Raw genomic sequence first — 18,585 nt, forward strand, 5'->3', positions numbered from 1 at the left:
TAACTTGCTGACTAACCTTTTTTAATTTTGTCTGGCTATTTGTAGCTGTGCCTGATCCCCCTGAAGATCCAGAGCTGGTGAGCAAAGGCTCAACGTTCGTTACCTTGTCTTGGTTCACCCCTCTCAATGATGGAGGAAGCCCAATCATTGGTTACCGTGTGGAAATGCGTCTAGTGGACAGTGTCCTCTGGCTGCCCTGCCACACAGAACCAGTGTGCAATACTGAATTTCTGGTTGAAAACCTCATACCGGGGGCAGGTTACAGGTTCAGAGTGGCAGCCATTAACCGTGCTGGCATTGGAGAGCCTGTCCAGCTGCCTCAAACCGTGATGCTTGGTAAGTGGATACTCACTGAATTGACCAATTTATTGAAAGCAACCATATAGAGTTCATAATGAGTATATTGTATGTTATCTAACCCAGCTGCCTCTATGAGTCTGTACAGAAGGCTTGCTATTAGCAGTCTGCCCTAGATCAGGGTTCCTCACTCCTGGTCATGGAGAGCTACTTTCTTACAGAGTTTAGTTCCAACCGTGCTCCAACACACCTGGTTAACTTTAAGTAAATCCAAACACCTTGATTAGTTGATTCAAGTGTGTTTTAAATATAGTTGGAACTAAACTCTGCAGGAAAGTGACTCTAGGACTAGGAGTGAAGACCTCTGCATTAGATGCTACAGTAGTACACTGTAAAACCTAACAGTCAAATTTATTAAATGAAATTATCTAATTTCACTCAAATATTACTGAAAGTTTATTGCACTCAACAGAAAAAAAGTTATGCAAACTCAAAACTGATTTAAAACGGAAAAAACAGAGACAACACTCTTCATCTTCTCTAGTGCAGCTTAACCATCTTTTTTTGCATATTCTGTGGGCGGAGATTATTTAAATGAGAAACATTATGACTTCATAAGAACCTGAAAAAACGTGTCGAGACGTTCGTTGTAGTTCTTGAAATGTGGATTCTGTTAAATAAAATATCTCCCTTTGAAGTGGACTTTGAGCTTTGTAACCTTGTAGATATTTTTTTATGCTAAAACAGCAACATTACACACTAACTAAAGTGAAAAAAGTAACATAATAAACATAGCCCCTTTCTAGCCCCTTTAAGCAGAACTCAAACTGAATCAGTTACAGCAGATTTCTAGTTCCCAGTGTGCTTGGCTTCAGACTCTATTTATTAAAATTAATAAAAATGAAATGTTATTTAATGCGTTTTTGCACAATATTAATTTAGGGGGAGACCTGTCATTGTTTGATGTTGTTATGATGGTATTTAAAAGGGTTTCTGTTATGTCTGTGTTTTGGGAGGGTTTCCATTTCTGTGGTTAACCTGAGGATGGGCCAAAGTATGCAAAGGTGTCAAAATCTCTACACTGCTTTGTTTAAAAGAAAAGTAATTGCACTTGCTGATGCACTGATATTCTCTTGCTGTACTAGCACCTATTATAGCTAGCTGGTAAATATAAGAGGGTAAAGTTAATGTTTTTAAGTTTCAGCAACATACAATATTTGAGTGGAGTTTAGGAAATATACTTTTAGTGAATTAAAATGAAATAAGCACACTTAAATTAACTGATGCAATCAGTTTCCTCAAATGGTTTTACAGTGTAGTAGAACACTAAAAACTACTCCAAACAAGTGTATTTTCTATTTTTTGTAAATAATAATCTTAGTTCTTGTTGAGTTCTTGCTGCATTTCTTCAACTGTTCTTTGAATGGACCTTTGGTCTTCAGATGCACCAGTGACCATGACCAAAATGTTAACCAGCTCTAAGCTCCAAAAAGGAAAGATGGTTCGTTTGGAGTGTGAACTTTCTGCAGAAAGTAAATCAGTCACATGGCAAAAGGACAACAGAGAGATAGAGGTTGGGGCCAAGTACCAAGTGGTAGAAGAGGGCAAGAGCCAAGTTTTGCTCATTAAGGATTTCCAGCCTACAGACCAGGGTGTCTATTGTTGTGTTGCCTCAAATGAGGCAAAGACTTCAGTCAACCTCAACCTCGAAGGTACTTTACTTAGCTTAACCTCGCATCTAACTTGCTCTCACTGTTTTTTGTTGTTGGTGGGTTTTTTTCTACCTTATAATTTCTTGTCTTTGTCACAATTTGGAACTTTGCGACTTTATGATTTTCTTCATTACAAGATAACAGTGTTCAAATTATTCAACTATTTTCCTCTTCCCGAAGTCTCTTTTGATGGGTTGTTTGTTTTTAATTTAATGTTTTTAGCTCTTCATTTTGTTTATTTCTCTTTATTGTTTTAGTTTATAATGCTACTTTATTCTTTATTCACACCTTCAGATTACCTGAGTTTTCTTAACCAATTGCTGTTGCAGAGACACATTGTTGATCTATTTAATTATCTTTATGTCCAACATAAAAATGTTACCATATGCATAAGTGCGACTGATTTATGACGACTCCTTGATTACAGGAGATGGCACAACACTTTTTCAGGATGCAGGCAACCAGCCCAAACTGCCTCCTGAAGCTGCTTCTGAGGGAGATCTACATGCTTTGTGGGAGGCAGTGGCCAAGAAGAGGAGAATGAGTCGGGAACCCACATTAGATTCAATTTCAGAATTACCAGAAGAAGATGGAAAAGAAAAGGTACAAAGCAAAGAAGAAAAAGTTCTTGAAAAAGAAGTGAAAGAGAAAGAGAGACCTGTTGAGCCAGCTCCCAAAATCACAGTAGAGCCTAATCTCTATACCAGTTCTGATGAGGAATCTCTCAGTGGGACAACAAGCTTGGTGTCTTACCTCAAGAAAAGCAGCAATTCCTCGATGACTGTGGAAAGTCACACTGAGACCATTGCCTCCAAGAAACTGTATGAGCACTTCCAGATGACTGAGCAATCTTTTACAAAGACATCTGTGGAGCCCCTCATGGAAGCTCAGAAAGGGGATGAGTTGCTAGATGCTGCTGTCAAGATTCAGGCAGCCTTCAAAGGTTATAAAGCCAGAAAGGACATGCGACCAGTCTTCAAAGAAGTATTCAAAGAGCAGACTAAGGAGCCCAATGGGACAATTCATCTTGAGTGCATTGTGGAGGGTAAGCCAGATAAAGTTCGCTGGCTAAAGGATGGTGAACCCTTAATAGATGGCAAGCACCACCATATTGATATCTATAATGATGGTACCTGCTCTCTAGTAGTGACAGCTGCCACAACCAAAGACACAGGTGTATATACTTGTGAAGTCACCAATAAGTTTGGCATTTCCACCCATAGTGGTAAAGTCACCATAGGGTCAATGCGGGAATCTTCTGGGCGACGACCCCTCACTCTGGGCTACAGTGCAGATAGTGAAGCTGAGAGCTCCTCGGGGAGTGAGATGGATGAGACTTTACGTCAGGCAAGTAAACGATTGCGGCGACTTCTTCGTACTCGTCTTCCTCCGGATGTGGAGGAGGAACCTTTTTTGAGTGCGGATGAAGGAGATTTACCACCACCAGATCTACAGTCTTACCGGGAAGACGATCAGTATATCTACATCCGCTTTGATAACCGTGCAGAAGCTCAAGTGGCTTCCCAACGCTTCCAGGAAATGTTTACTTATCAAGGAGTGCCCATCGAAACAGTCATCATAGCAGCAGCTGGTTCTAAGGTAGAGCTGCGTATCACAAAGATGGGCCTCTCCCAAGATGGCTCCCAAACCCCAACTCAGGACCAACCGATGCCTGCTTTCATGAGAGGAACCCCTGGTATGACACCTCTTCCATCTGGTTTTCCTGTTTTTGCTACTGTTGTTTGGTTCTTCATTAAGTTGCATGGTTCAGTGCTGGATTATGTTTGTCATTATAGGGCAGCACTTTTAATATTTACAAAAATGTTGTGACTTGCTTGTTTTTTGGGATCTTAAAGTGATGGCATGTCATGTTTTTCGCCTGGTTCAGCATTCCTCCTCAAATGTGTTGCTATGTTCTGTTCTTTTCGGTTTTGTTTGCTCTTCATCGTTATCTTAATCACCTACCAACCTCCCAGCGGCCCCCGTCTTCCTGACGGAGCTTCGTAGCCAGGATGTTCCTGATGGATTTCCAGTCAGTTTTGACTGTGTAATTGCTGGCAATCACCCTCACACTGTGCGATGGTTCAAGGATGGAAAGCTGTTGGAGGAAAATGACCACTACATGATCAATGAAGACCAGGAAGGTCGTCACCAGCTGATCATCACAGCTGTGCTTCCCACAGATATGGGCGTATATCGATGCATGGCTGAAAATGACAGTGGCATCGCCTCCAGCAAGGCTGAGCTGAGAGTGGACAGTGAGTACACTGTTAAAAGAAAGTGTCAAATCAAAACTCACAAATATAGACAAGAAAGCAATGTAATCCCCTATTAAAGCGTTTTAACAAAGATGGCACTTTCTTTTACCGGTGCATCTGTGAAGAGTAAGAATGCAACTGCATGCGTTTTGTAAGAATAATTGTCATTGTTTGTCTGTAGATGTCCCCTAAATGCACCTACATTTTCAACATACTTAAGATGAAGGCTCTTATTGCTCTTTATTATTACTAACTAATCACTGATTCAGTCTTGTGTATCTTTGAAGTGTCTTGCAGCTCAGACTATGACACAGCAGCTGATGCCACAGAGACATCTTCCTATGTCAGTGCTAAAGGCTATGTGTCTAGGTGAGATTTAATCATTTAGTGATTTTAACAAGTACACAATACATTTTGCACAGATCCAGCCAAAACAAGTCTCTGATTCGCATTTCATGCTAATTTTACATGGGCTTCTGCTTTTGTTTGGTTTGCTCTCTTAGCTCGGAGCACAGGGACACAGAGGCTTTTGAGTCTGTGGCAGAGGACGAGCAGCTTCCTCAGGTTTTGGATGAGTTACATGATTTATTCCTCAGTCCTGGAGCACCCATTGCCAAAATGAGTGTTAGGGTCAAAGGTCAGTTATGTTTTTTTCATGGATGCAAATTGTTTTGTTTCAGATTCTATTTTATCTGTATTTTGTTTATGCATGCACTGTTTATTCCAAGTGTTTCCTCTTTTTACATCTGCACCTGTCGTATCTGCTATTCAACTCCAGCCGCTCTGAGCATAATGACATTAATGTCCTGCATCCTTTTTTCTGTCCATCCTATTTTTAATGACCTTGTTTATATCCTTAATACACATTCACATAACTTTGCATCTAAGACGACTTTAATTTTCAGCTGTTACATTGCAGAAATAAAATGGGGTTGCAAACACAATTTCATGTTTAACACCATTCTGCAGGATTTCCCACACCAAGAGTTTACTGGTTCAAAGATGGCACCCCACTTCAAGCCTCCAGCAGAATTGTATTGTCGACCGAGCGAGATCACCACAGTCTTGAGATTTTGGATGTTAAGCGGGAGGACACTGGAGAATACTCAGCATACATTAGCAATATAGCTGGATCTGCTTACTCTTCAGCACGACTGAATGTACTGGGTAAATGTTCCTTTTAAGCTTTAAGCCTTTTTATGTGTCACTTCCATGGTGTCTTTGACAGGAATTGGAAGCATGGTGAAATTATATTATAAATTATAATTATAGTGATTTTTTCTCATAAAATGTGTGTTTATTATAATGTGCTAAATAAATACTAAAATGTTTCTTTGTTTGTTTACATGATTTCCATTTGTTAGCTCCTGGAGAGCGCCCAGCACCTGAACAGGGACGAATGAGAGGTAAACATCTGTAATGTCACATAGTCTTGCACACAGCACATGTAATTGTGAATCGTTGTTCCACATGGTACGAACAGATGCAAATGCATTTTGAAATTTGCAGTAATAAGAAAGATTAAGCATGCATATCATTTGCTATGCCACTTGTATTTTTCCACAAATAGATTCAAAGGTGCCACTTGTGCCACCACGCTTCCTGGAGAGGTTCAGCAACAAGAAGGTGAAACAGGGAGCAAGTATAACGCTGTCAGTCAAAGTGGAAGGTATGGCGTGTTACCACAATAAATTAAATGACTTTACATGCAATTTTGTGAAATACAGCAAAGCATTAAGCACAATGTTCAGTTGCATGTTACATAAGGTGAAAACATGCTAAGCTAAGTCACTGTCTTCCGAAGGTTCCCCAACCCCATCTGTGAACTGGTTAAAGGAAGTGTCAGATAAGGATGTTTTGTGGATCAAGGCAGACACACCAGGTTACAAGGTGGCCAGCTCTGGCCGTCAGCATAGTCTAATCCTTATGGAAGTGGAAAAAAATCATGGTGGCATGTACACTTGCATTGCCACCAACCGTGCTGGACAGTCAGTTAACACAGCCCGGCTGGATGTGGAGACAGGTCAGGAACTCATGGTTTAGTTATTGACCATAGTGATGTCAGGATCACATGACTTTTTTTTATTTTTATAAAAATATTATTTTATGCCAAGAATATTTCTGGTATATGGACCTATTTGACTTTATTGCTCGTTAAATAGAATTTATTAATAAATAACCTGGTCTTTTAATCATCATGCTTATAATTTTCTATCCAACAGCACCAGAGCAAAAGAGCAAAGTGGGGCCAGAGTAAGTTTAAATATAAAAGCTTACAGCTATCAATTAAATTATTTTATTAATCTAAACATTGTACAGTTTTACATATTTGGATGTTAATGTTTAATTATAATATTTTTTTCTCCAGGGTTCTAGGAATTACTATTAGCCCACCAGAGGAAGCGGGCAAAGGTGAATATTTGATAGATGATGTTCTGTTTAAGTATTTATTTAAATTTCTTTTTTAACTACTTTATACTTTTAGTGGGCTGTCAGATTATATCAGAGTGAGTGACTGCCATCAGGGAGTTCTGATGTAATTTGCTGCAATATAAGTGATTATTGTGATAACATCTTAGGAGAGATCAAACTACCTTACATGGGTGAAGTGGGTACAGAGGAATTCTTACAAAAACTCACAACCCAAATCACAGAAATGGTATCTGCCAAGTTCACTCAAGGTAAGAGAAAACAATAATTTTCAGTCAATAATATTGAGCTAATATTTTTGTAACCTGCACTGCCGCAGTATTACACTGAATTACAATGTGTATAAATGTGTGTACTATTTGTACTGTACTATTTTTTTATCATTCTTGATGTCATAGTTATAATAGTGCAAAATAACAATTTATTGTTTTAATGTAGTCTTTCTCTACAGATGCATCCTAAAATTCACTCAAAACAGTATGCGCTGTTTTTGAATGAGCTTTGCGTGTGCCCAAATGCTTTGAATTCATCTCACAGGATGTACTGAGTACTGAAATGGAGTACACCTGTTTTTATATTCACTTTTTAAATCATTAATTATACTCAGGAATTTTTTGTGAGCATATTTTCCTGGACTTCCCTTCTATTTTATATATATATGTATGTATGTATATATATATATATATTCCCAATTCCTATGCAGTTTACTGACAAAATATATAAAACCTTATCTCTCTGGATCCCCCGAAACCCTGTGCAGTTCACTGACTCCATTCTTTTGTCTATCCTTCAAACTATCCATCCATCCTCTCATCCCTCTATTCACTCACATTCTCATTGAAGCATTGATTTGTTCAGACAGCTTACAGAACCATCAAGTGCTCCAGTGGATGAAATCTTGGCCCAAAGTAACCAGTATGTATCCGCAGAACCTCCAGTGTATTACACCAGAACTTTGACTTTTTCTCCATGAGGCTATGCTGTTGTTAATCACGTTGCTTGTCTATTTCTTTTGTTCTCAACATTGAAAAAAGAAAGAAAGAAAACCCTAAATTTAAGATACTAAAATGTAAAGTACAAAATGCTTTAAGTATGGCCTGCTGGTAATAAAGTCATGGTTCTTTAAAATCAGGGCCATTTTGTCACAATTCAGAATAAACTGGACATTTTGAAAATCAGTGTCTCATTTTTACACTTTCAAGGTGTCTCTGTTTCAGTATACACAGAGAAAATGGATGAACGCTCGACTCCATATTCATTTAGATATGGGATTGCATGAGCAATACATTAATATTTGTGTGGGCACAATTTAGTTTTTACACAAGCATGATAGTGCATGTTAAATCACAGGAGAAACATGGTTTACAGCATTAGTTATTATATCCAGAGTCATAGATGATTTTAAAAAAAAACTGATAATGGACCTTACAGGTGAGCTCAAATGATATTTAAAAAATCTTCTTTTTCTGTCACTGTTGTTATTTGCATTGTTTCTACAAAAAAAAGCTACACTACATAAAGCTTGTCCGAATACATGCTCAAATTGAGCAATGGAAGAATTTGACTGGGTAACGTTATACTTAGTTTGTAAAATAACACATAATTATGTTTTTGTAAAGTATATTTAAATCTAGTGGATCCCAAACTTTTTTCAATCTTCTTTACTTACACCCACCAGCCTGAGACACGATCACAATGAGACACATTTTCACTTTGTAGGCTAAATAATAAGAACAATTCTGCTTACCTTCTCTTTAGGTTAGCGAAACTGGACAGTTTTCCTCATAAATCGTTCTCAGCATCCATTTTGGCGATATTATTCCATATAATCTCTTTTCTGTCTGTTTTAGCTAGAATTTCAGTACGGGGGTCAGTAGCTGTGTTTACCATCAGGTCGCGGTATTTTAAAAAACGGCGGCAATATTTCACAGAAAAACTCTTCATCGCAATTTCGCGCTATTAAATGTAAGCAGGCGGTTGCTAAGACGGCAGTGATAATGTTAATATTTGTGCGGTAATAAAACTGACGTCTGACAAGAGCTATTATGTCAAATACACTATGTGAATTTATAATGAAATTAATTATCGTATGCTGCCCCCTTATGTGCGCGTGCCACAGTTTGAGTGTTGTAAAGTAAAGATCATTACCACGCAAACACCATTGTTTATTTGGTGTTTATATATATATATATATATATATATATATATATATATATATATATATATATATATATATATAGCTAATAGTATTTATCAAGTTTGTATTTTGGAAACCATTGAAATTCTGAAGTAGGTCCTACATATGTTAGATATGTGCACACGTGTGTGTGGCCTGGTAAACCCTATGGGGAAAAAAAATTTCTCTCTCTCTATATATATATAATATTATTCAAATTTCATGTCCAAATTAATATTATTAAATTACATGCTTAGTCTGCTGATTATTAATTGAACAATGATTATACAAATGTTTTGTAGTTCACATGTGATGCTAAAGCCCATGCTGTCAGAGCTGATACCTAATAACATTATCCCTTTCTTCCTCTAACCTTTTTATCACTGTCTGCTTCAAGCTTCATTACGTGTCCCAGGAGCTGACAGTGATGATGAAACAAAAACACCATCACCATCTCCATATCACGGCCGATCACGCCCTACATCTCTCATCGCAGACTCATCGTCTGAATCGGATGAAGGAGATGCCAGGGGAGAGGTATCACAAACATCACACTCTTGATGTCATCAACAATTTTATTATTATTATTATTATTATTATATGTCAGACCTGTTGCATTCTGTTTTTTAACACATTCATTTACCATTTATTGTAAAAGGGGGAAACAATTATGTCAGAATAATAATTTTGTAGTTCATATTATTTATTATGTGAGATAAGCATCTCGTTGATTATTTAGTTCACAAAAGGATATTTAAAAGCAGAATCCGGAGCATTCTCATGTTTTTAAAGTGCATTACACATTTTCTAAATGTACTGTTATCTCAATGCATCTGTGCAGATGTTTGATATCTACGTGGTGACAGCTGATTACAACCCCATGGGTGTCAGTAAAGATACCATCGCTCTGAAAGAGGGCCAGTATGTGGAGGTTCTGGACTCTGCCCACCCACTTAAATGGCTGGTCCGTACCAAACCTACCAAATCCAACCCGTCTCGCCAGGGATGGGTCTCACCTGCGTATCTTGACAAAAGACTGAAGGTCTGTTTATATATATATATATATACACACACTGGTTAATGCAATAGCATGTGAAACTTAAATTAGGGTCATTCATAATGGACTAGTGAGTTTAAAATTTGACACTAGGGTTAAAAATGCATATAATGTAATGACAAGTGCAGTGTATCTTCATAATTTCTTACTAATGATGGATTGGTTGTGTTGTAGCTGTCTGCAGATTTAACAGACCTCCCAGAGACCACCAGAGAGGAAGTCACCGATACAGAGTACAAGAAGAAACTCTGGTAAAATCTAGACACATAAAATGTGCATTTTATTCTGTACTAGAACTTTGCTCATTCTACCTCCGTTTCACTTGTACCTAGTCAACTTGTTCAGGAGCTGATCAACACAGAGACTGAGTTTCTGAAGGAGATTGAGTTTTTCACATCACACCATCTGAAGCGTGTGGATGAGGAGAGCACACCACCTGATATCGCCAGCCAGAAGGAAACCATCTTCCGTAATATCAGTGATTTGAAATCCTTCCACAGCAGGTACAAAGTTCAGACAATCAAATATTATTGTTAATTCTATGGTTAACTCTATCCCCCGGTTTCACAGACAAGGCTTAAGCTAGACCCAGACTAGCATGCATGTTTGAGCTGTTTTAACTGAAAGCAACTTGCACTGACATATCTAAAAATATGTCTCAAGATGCACACCAGTAATGTTTTTTTCTAAGGCACGTTTATAAAAGCTACTTAAATGTCCTAATTTAACTAAGGTCTAATCCTGGCTTAATCTAAGCCCTGTCTGTGAAACCAGGCCTATATCTAAAATTTAGTGTGTAAAGAACTAGTTTCTTCATTTATAAGCTAGTTTTGTAAAAATCTTGATAAAACTTTGACTGTTGTCTGTTTTCCAGCTCTTTGCTGCCCGGTCTGCGTGATTGTGACACAGATGATGACATTGCCATGCATTTCTTAAGAAACTCTGAAGGTTTTGAGAAATATCTACAGTACCTCATTGGACAGTCACAGGCTGAGTCCGCCATCAGTGAGAAAGAAGTGCACCAATATTTCAAGGTGGTTTTACAAAAATATGTCATGGATTTCTAGGGGCATGAAAACTACATTTTTTCTTTGTCCGTAAACTAAAATAATTTGGTATTCAGAAGACGCAGAGCATAACCTGTTTTATATCTTTTTTTCATTAGAATTATACAGTCTCAGAGTTGGCAGATGTCGACCCCTCAGACTGTCCAGTGCTCAGCATCAATGCTTATCTTCAGAGACCACCAGAGAGAATTCTAAAGTACAGGGCTTTACTGAAGGTAATAAAAACTTGAATACCACAATACTGCGTTTCTGTGTGAAGAAAAAAACTCCAATTTCCACTTGCAAAAGGCTGAATAACTATCTAAAAATGCATTTAAGAATTGTGTTATGTATTCTGTGATGCATAATAATTGAAAGTGAGCATCCCTTTCCAATTCCCCGATTTCATTATAGGAATTGATCCGGAACAAAGCAAAGAACGGTCAGAACTGCTGTTTGTTGGAGCAGGCCTATGCAATGGTGTCGTCCCTCTCCCAGCGCTCAGAGAACACACACCATGTATCTCTCATAGAGAACTACCCCGCCAATCTGGAGGCGTTGGGAGAACCTATTAGACAGGTACGGTCTCTAATCTCAAATGTCACACATTTACGTACAGGATAGTTGCTTTTTGATAAAGTGCTCTCATATTGCCTATTTCACTTTCTTGTAGTTAAATTTAACAACTTGTTTGTAGTGAAGTTCTGGATTTTTCTTTGTTCTACAGGGGCCTTTCACTATTTGGGAAGGAGCTCCTGGAGTTCGATCATCTTCCAGAGGTCACCACCGCCATGTTTTCCTCTTCAAAAACCATGTGGTCATCTGCAAGCAGAAGAGAGACACAAATATGGACACACAAACATATGTGTTTAAGAATATGATGAAGGTTAGAGCTTATCAAATGCTTTTTGAATGACTGTAATTAAGTGACACACGTACACTTCCTGGCCAGAAAATAAGTCGATCATTGATTGATTGATTGGATCATTGTTGCAGTGAAAGTGAGTCATTGAATGTCTTTGGGATGTGCTGGAGGAGACTTTACAGAGTGCTGGACTCTTGCATTGACAATACAAGATCTTAACCAAAAATGTATGCATCTCTTGATGGAAATAAATGTTGTGATGTTATTTCCATCAAGAGATGCATACATTTTTGGTCAAGATCTTGTATTGTCAATGCAAGAGTCCAGCACTCTGTAAAGTCTCCTCCAGCACATCCCAAAGACTTTCAATGAATTTAAGGTCTGGACTCAGAGGTCCCGACCATTCTTTCACAATCTGAGCCTGATGAATCTTAACATTGTCATCCTGGAATATGACCATGATGTGTCTTCCTACATGGCTTTAGCTCACGAACATTGACGTGAACGACACTGTGGAGGGTGATGAGAGAGCATTTGAGATCTGGCATGAGCGTGAGGACTCTGTGAGAAAATACACTCTGCAGGCACGGACTGTCATCATCAAGAACTCATGGCTCCGCGACCTCCGTGACCTTCAGCAGCGGTATAGCATGCCAGCGTGGAGTAAGTCACCAACATTAGCATGATGCACATGTTAGCATGTCTCACCTTGACTAGAGCACTGAAGTGTTTTTTAGACCAACCCAGAAGATTGCTTCACCCTAGTTTCCTCTTCAAAAACCAAAAGGGTTTTTCCATTGGCTTTTGGATTATTGCAGAAAATAAGCTCTGTGACCAGCAAAAAGTTTATAATTCTTACACGTTTTGTTCGTCATGATAGTCTTCACAAATGAACTCAACTTTTACATTTTGAAGCTTAAATACAATTGCCAAAAGTAAAAAGCTAAGGTTAGGCTACAAATGAACAACACCATGTCAACACCACTAAGCTTCCAACAACTCTTTTAATATTTAAAATCTACAAGTTGGAAGGTTTGAGTTAGAATAGTTTGCATGAGCACAATTATAAACACAATGAGGCTGTAAGAGTGAACTAGTGAGTAAATGAGTTTACCCATTCGCCAACCTCTGTAGTCCCATTTAGCCACTTGTTAGCAACCGCCTTTTTCAAGCTTTACAAAAAAAATCACAAGGGGGTATTACTGATTTATTTTGTGGTTTCAAAAAACACATTCAAACAATTAAAAAAAAATGTTTTTTAACCAGGTTTTGGTCTACAAAAATATGTCATCCCTGCTGCACTTTAGTGACATGGCAAAACACACTCCACTTATGAAACATCATCATCTATTAAGTACGGTCATGTTCTTGAATACTACAATAATAATAAACCCTAGTCCTAAAATGTAGCATTTTACTATTATTACAGGCCTTCCAGATTTCGACTCAGTGTTGACAGACTTAACAGCAGAGCTTGGACAGACAGTGAAGCTCGCCTGCAAGGTCACTGGTGTCCCAAAACCACAGGTCACCTGGTACAAAGGTAAGGAACCAAATCTTGGGTTTTTCCCCTCTTGATGTCTTCTAAGAAGTAAAGTAATTCATCCATCCGACTCTCACAAACAGACGGGCGAGCTGTGGAGGCGGATCCTCATCACATCATCATTGAGGACCCAGACGGCTCTTGCACACTCATATTGGACAACATGACGGCAGACGACTCTGGCCAGTACATGTGCTTCGCCACCAGCTCTGCGGGCAACGCCAGCACACTAGGCAAAATCACTGTGCAGGGTGAGTGACGGACGTGAATTGAGAGCAACCTGATGTGACTAACTTAGTAAAGCTGGTTTCACAATCTGTGAAAGGATTTAATTAAATTTGTGTTGATTTTTATTCCATATCTTGCAGTACCTCCACGTTTTGTGAATAAGATCCGGAACGCCACACTCTTTCCAGGAGAAGATGCTCAGTTCACCTGCACCATTCAGAGTGCACCAAGTCCCAAGATAAGGTAGTGACTCCGTTTAAACTAATATTTACACTGACATTCAAAAATTAAATGTCATTAAAGACATTTATGATGTTACAAAACGAAGCAGCACAACTGTTTTCAACATTGATAACAATAACATGTTTCTTGAGCAGCAAATCAGCATATTAGAATGATTTCTGAAGGATCATGTGACACTGAAGACTGGAGTAATGATGCTGAAAATTCAGCTTTGCATCACAGGAATGAATTACATTTTAAAATATATTCAAATAGAGCTATTTTACCAATGCCAAACTTTTTAACCATAGTATATATTACACTATGTTTAAATAATGAGCCAAAATAACTCCGGGTGATTCATGTCATAAAATTCCAATCAAGGCATTCCATAAATTTCTAAACCCAACAATGTCATCCGTTTCACTGACAAAATGTGTTGGGTTAGTGTTAAGCTATGGCATTTCCCTGCACAGATGGTTTAAGGAGGGTAAACTACTGACAGACCAGGAGAAGTTTCAGACATACAGTGAATCACGCAGTGGAGTGTTGGTTCTAGTTATCAAGAACCCTGGAGAAAGAGACCTCGGACACTATGAATGTGAGGTATGGACATCCTTGCTTTAGTCCTTTAAGTTCTTACTTTACTCTAACCATGAGGAATTAAGCCAATGATCATCATATCATTCATTTGCAGCTGTCGAACCGTCTGGGCAGTGCCAGGTGTGCGGCACAGCTGATCACTCCTGCTGTGGCAAAGGCTGGAGAACGTAGAGCAGATCAGGCCATCACTATAGAAGGTAAGAGACATCTGTCAACACACATATGCCACCTAATAAAAAAAAACATAAAAATATGACAGCCTTTCCCATCTGTTATGATTTCACTTACTAAAAACTTAAAACGTGACAAAAAACAAACAAAAAACATGTACGTACACATTCTTGTACAATATTTAATGGTTTTAATAAAGGGGCTACTATGAAAGTTAGTTTCATGGTTCCAGAAAATAAGAAAAGTACATGTTGTAATATAAATTTACCTATATTTAGAAATCTGACCATGTATTTTTCATATTTCAGCGTCATCTTTGTACCTCTTTGACAAGCTGTGAATTAACTGAAATTTAATAACTAAAATAAATGTGATGTTTGTTTGATTATGTAACTCATTTAATACCATTTTTATGTTGTTTTTCAACTAGTAACGGAACAAGAGACGAAAATACCGAAGAAAACCATAATTATGTAAGTCTCAAACATGCACCTAAACACAAACTGCCATTCAAAAGTTTGGGGTCTGTATCTGTAAGAATATTTTTTATTTTTTTACTAAGCAAACACACATTAAATTGATAAAACAAAATGTCTATTTCAAATAAATGCTGTTCTTTGAATTTTCTATCAATCAAATAATCCGAAAAAAATGTTTCTTAAACACCAAATCATCATATTAGAATGATTTCTGAAGGATCATGTGACACTGACGACTGGAGTAATGATGCTGAAAATTCAGCTTTGATCACAGGAAAAAATTACATTTCAAAATATGTTAAAATAGTTTATCTTAATATAATATAATACAATTCTTCAAAATGTATTATACAAGTATTGATAAGTGTAAACTGGCCTTACATATCACAGTTTGTAAATTTGATGGCAGATTTAGACTAATGCTATGCATTCTGTTTATGTCTACTGTGTGCATCTATCATGAATCATACTCACAAATGTGATTTTTTCCACTTTAAGCGAGGAGACCATCACCACAGTGGTGAAGAACACTCGTATGAAACGCCACGCGTCCCCAAGACCATCACCCATGGGAGCTCACCGCTCAGAGACGTCCACTCCCGAACCGCCCAGACAGAGACGAACCCTGGCCAGGAAGACTGTCCCGACACTGTACGTTCAAGATCCAGAGGGTGCCACGGCCAGGAACCCAAGATGGGTGGAAGTCGAGGAAATAATCGAGTATAAAGTGAACAAATCACCCAAGTTACCAAGGAGAAGGGGCGTTTCCCCCGGCAAGTTGTCACCACTTGGCAATCCAAACACTAATAACTCCAACAACAAGTTAGTAGAGGAGACAATGAGTGCCGAAATGCTTCTACAAGCATCTTCTGGTACTGATGAAGAGGAAACTGTGCAGAATGTGTCTGAGGTTGACAATGTGACAATATACCCAACCGTTACAGGAGATATTAGTAACCCATATGTCTTGGTTGAGACTGATGAAGATGAGGAGGGAACTATTGTCCTGGAGCCCGAAGACGACGAACTTGGAGACTGCAAAATACTGACTGATGGGAATCGAGTTCTTACTCTTGAAGACCTCGAGGACTACGTCCCTCAGGAAGGTGAGACTTTCGGCAGCCGTGCAGACCATCACGTCCCTGATGAGAAGCCAAGTGAGATCTCGGTGTTGCAGAGAGAAATAAACGAGCCTGTCATTGGAAAACCCATTCTGCTGCACGTGGGACGTCCAGTGGCATCTGCAAAGCCTCGCATGGGTTTCTTCGGATCCTTCAAGGAACATATTTCCAGCATGTTTACTCCAGGTTCATCAGTGAGCGGCAGCTCTCGGTCAAGGCGAGAGAAGACCATACCTATTCATGTGACTGAAGAACCTTCATCTAACCATTCACCGCATGCCAGTAGCTTTGCGAGGTTTGACGTCCAGCCGACGTACTGCTCCGAGGTCCAGAGAGGAAAGGAGGGAGGTCTGCAGAGCTTCAAAACGCAAGTGTCCGCACAAACCTGCAGCTACACACCAACCGGACAAATCACTCTTCAGATCAGCAAGAAGAAGCCATTTGAAAAGCAGTAATCGAGAGGAATAGAATCTTCGAAGCTTGTTTCCGGCATACAAAATCAGGACATACATTAGCCCGAGTCTTAAATGGGAACACTTCTGTAAAATCTTGCAATCTAATTCAAACGCAAAGCTTCTGGATCATTCCATGTTGAGGCGACACTTTTTGCATAGGATTCACTCGCCAAACTCGATGCCTTTATATTCTACCTAATGAAGACTTTAAAATTACTTGAGTTCCCGTAAGCGTGAAATCAAACGTGCAGCTGCGCTTGGGAACGGCAAGTTCAACATGAATGTGCAAATATGGACAGTACAGCTGTCTTTTTGTCTAAAGGACATACTAAGAAATACACGTCTATGTCAAGAAATCCAAATTAAATTTCTTTAATAAGATTCAACAATAAGATTGTGGTTTATCTGAATGTCATTTATGTGCTGTATGGAATTAATGTCAGCAATACATCTATACACTGGCCAAAACCAAAAAAGTTTCTTAAGAGTCTATGATTGGATTATTGCAGTGATTATTATGTTTCTATCATGTTATATGTTTGGGAACAGTTCTTCTAACCCTAATTGATGGAGTGTGTAGCTTTACATTTCTTAAACAACCATGTAGGAAGACACATCATGACCATATTCCAGGATGACAGTGTTAAGATTCATCAGGCTCAGATTGTGAAAGAATGGTCGGGACCTCTGAGTCCAGACCTTAAATTCATTGAAAGTCTTTGGGATGTGCTGGAGGAGACTTTACAGAGTGCTGGACTCTTGCATTGACAATACAAGATCTTGAGCAAAAACATCATAACATTTATTTCCATTAAGCGGTGCATCAATTTTTGATGAGTCTTGACATTATCATCCTGGAATATGACCATGATGTGTCTTCCTTACATGGTTGTTTAAACAAATTAAAAGCTACATCCTCCACCAACTAGGGTTAGAAGAACTGTTCCCAAACATATAACATGATAGAAACATAATAATCACTCAATAATGATCCAATTTACTTTTTTTTTGGCCGGGCAGTGTACTAAGAAATGCTATGTCAAGAAATCCAAAGTAAACTTCTTTGGATTTCAACAATACGATTGTGGTTTATCTGAATGTCATGTGTGTGCTGTATGGAATCAGTGTTCCTCAGCATTATATATACACATATACAGTATCAAATATTTGAGTTTTTCAACATCTAAAAATCCAGATCAACTTTTTCTGTCAAGTTGATTGCACTTGTTGTAATTTGGTGTAATACACTGTGGCTTGTTGAATCGGAGGTCTATGTTAATGTACCAAAAACTTTGGATATGTCATCTTGCAATGAAGACTATTCAGTGTGGTCAGCATTTTAGTGTTGAAATGTGAATGTATGGGGTTTTGTAGATGGTCAAAAGAATAGTGGTGGGAGATTTTAAGAGTTAAGAAACATAACAAACACAAAATCTATTTAATGACTTTAGAAGATTTATTTTAAAAAGTATTTCTTGTGCAACATGACTTTAAGCACATAGTATTTACAGATTTAAAAAGTTTTGAGATTTACTGGAGTAATACTAATATATATATATATATATATATATATATATATATATATATATATATATATATATATATATTATATATATATATTAAACGTGTTTGAACTTAAAATTGTATCAACCAAAATTTGCATGTGTAACATAATTTGTGTTGTTTTGGTGGATCACATTGTTTGAAAGGTTTTGGTAAAAGCAAAATAAATTAGGAATGCCAAAGGTGTTCAGCTGATAAAAGAAAAAAGAAAAAACTTGAATAAATATAAATAAAAATGTACATCTTGAAGTTCTGATGTTGTTGCTTTAAAAAATAAAGAGTATATTTGGATGTGTATTATAAACTGATATCACATGATATTGATATTAAAGAAATACAAGTAAAAAAAACCTTTCAGT

At 38.0% G+C, this 18,585-nt stretch overlaps 1 protein-coding gene across 17 annotated transcripts in view; it reads left to right on the forward strand.

Annotated features, from left to right (window-relative positions):
* The window catches only part of obscnb (obscurin, cytoskeletal calmodulin and titin-interacting RhoGEF b), a 54,010-nt gene extending 36,889 nt beyond the window's left edge, over positions 1-17,121 (forward strand). For all 17 annotated transcript variants that reach the window (XM_084102272.1, XM_084102281.1, XM_084102282.1 and 14 more), the window contains 29 exons: positions 46-336; positions 1,740-2,009; positions 2,437-3,705; positions 3,986-4,267; positions 4,555-4,636; positions 4,771-4,904; positions 5,237-5,434; positions 5,632-5,673; positions 5,838-5,936; positions 6,072-6,290; positions 6,490-6,520; positions 6,636-6,679; positions 6,847-6,948; positions 9,271-9,410; positions 9,715-9,915; positions 10,105-10,181; positions 10,263-10,433; positions 10,805-10,964; positions 11,096-11,212; positions 11,391-11,555; positions 11,704-11,862; positions 12,327-12,504; positions 13,271-13,384; positions 13,468-13,635; positions 13,753-13,855; positions 14,311-14,440; positions 14,532-14,634; positions 15,039-15,081; positions 15,586-17,121. In XM_084102272.1, the coding sequence (XP_083958398.1) occupies positions 46-336; positions 1,740-2,009; positions 2,437-3,705; positions 3,986-4,267; positions 4,555-4,636; positions 4,771-4,904; positions 5,237-5,434; positions 5,632-5,673; positions 5,838-5,936; positions 6,072-6,290; positions 6,490-6,520; positions 6,636-6,679; positions 6,847-6,948; positions 9,271-9,410; positions 9,715-9,915; positions 10,105-10,181; positions 10,263-10,433; positions 10,805-10,964; positions 11,096-11,212; positions 11,391-11,555; positions 11,704-11,862; positions 12,327-12,504; positions 13,271-13,384; positions 13,468-13,635; positions 13,753-13,855; positions 14,311-14,440; positions 14,532-14,634; positions 15,039-15,081; positions 15,586-16,663 (6,170 nt within the window). In that variant the 3' untranslated portion in view covers positions 16,664-17,121. The remainder of the gene's footprint in view (positions 1-45; positions 337-1,739; positions 2,010-2,436; positions 3,706-3,985; positions 4,268-4,554; positions 4,637-4,770; positions 4,905-5,236; positions 5,435-5,631; positions 5,674-5,837; positions 5,937-6,071; positions 6,291-6,489; positions 6,521-6,635; positions 6,680-6,846; positions 6,949-9,270; positions 9,411-9,714; positions 9,916-10,104; positions 10,182-10,262; positions 10,434-10,804; positions 10,965-11,095; positions 11,213-11,390; positions 11,556-11,703; positions 11,863-12,326; positions 12,505-13,270; positions 13,385-13,467; positions 13,636-13,752; positions 13,856-14,310; positions 14,441-14,531; positions 14,635-15,038; positions 15,082-15,585) is intronic.
* The last annotated feature ends 1,464 nt before the right edge of the window (positions 17,122-18,585 follow it).

The sequence above is a fragment of the Abramis brama genome (genome assembly GCF_963993115.1).
Source record: "Abramis brama genome assembly, chromosome: 24".
In the NCBI taxonomy this organism is placed as follows: Eukaryota; Metazoa; Chordata; class Actinopteri; order Cypriniformes; family Leuciscidae; genus Abramis; species Abramis brama.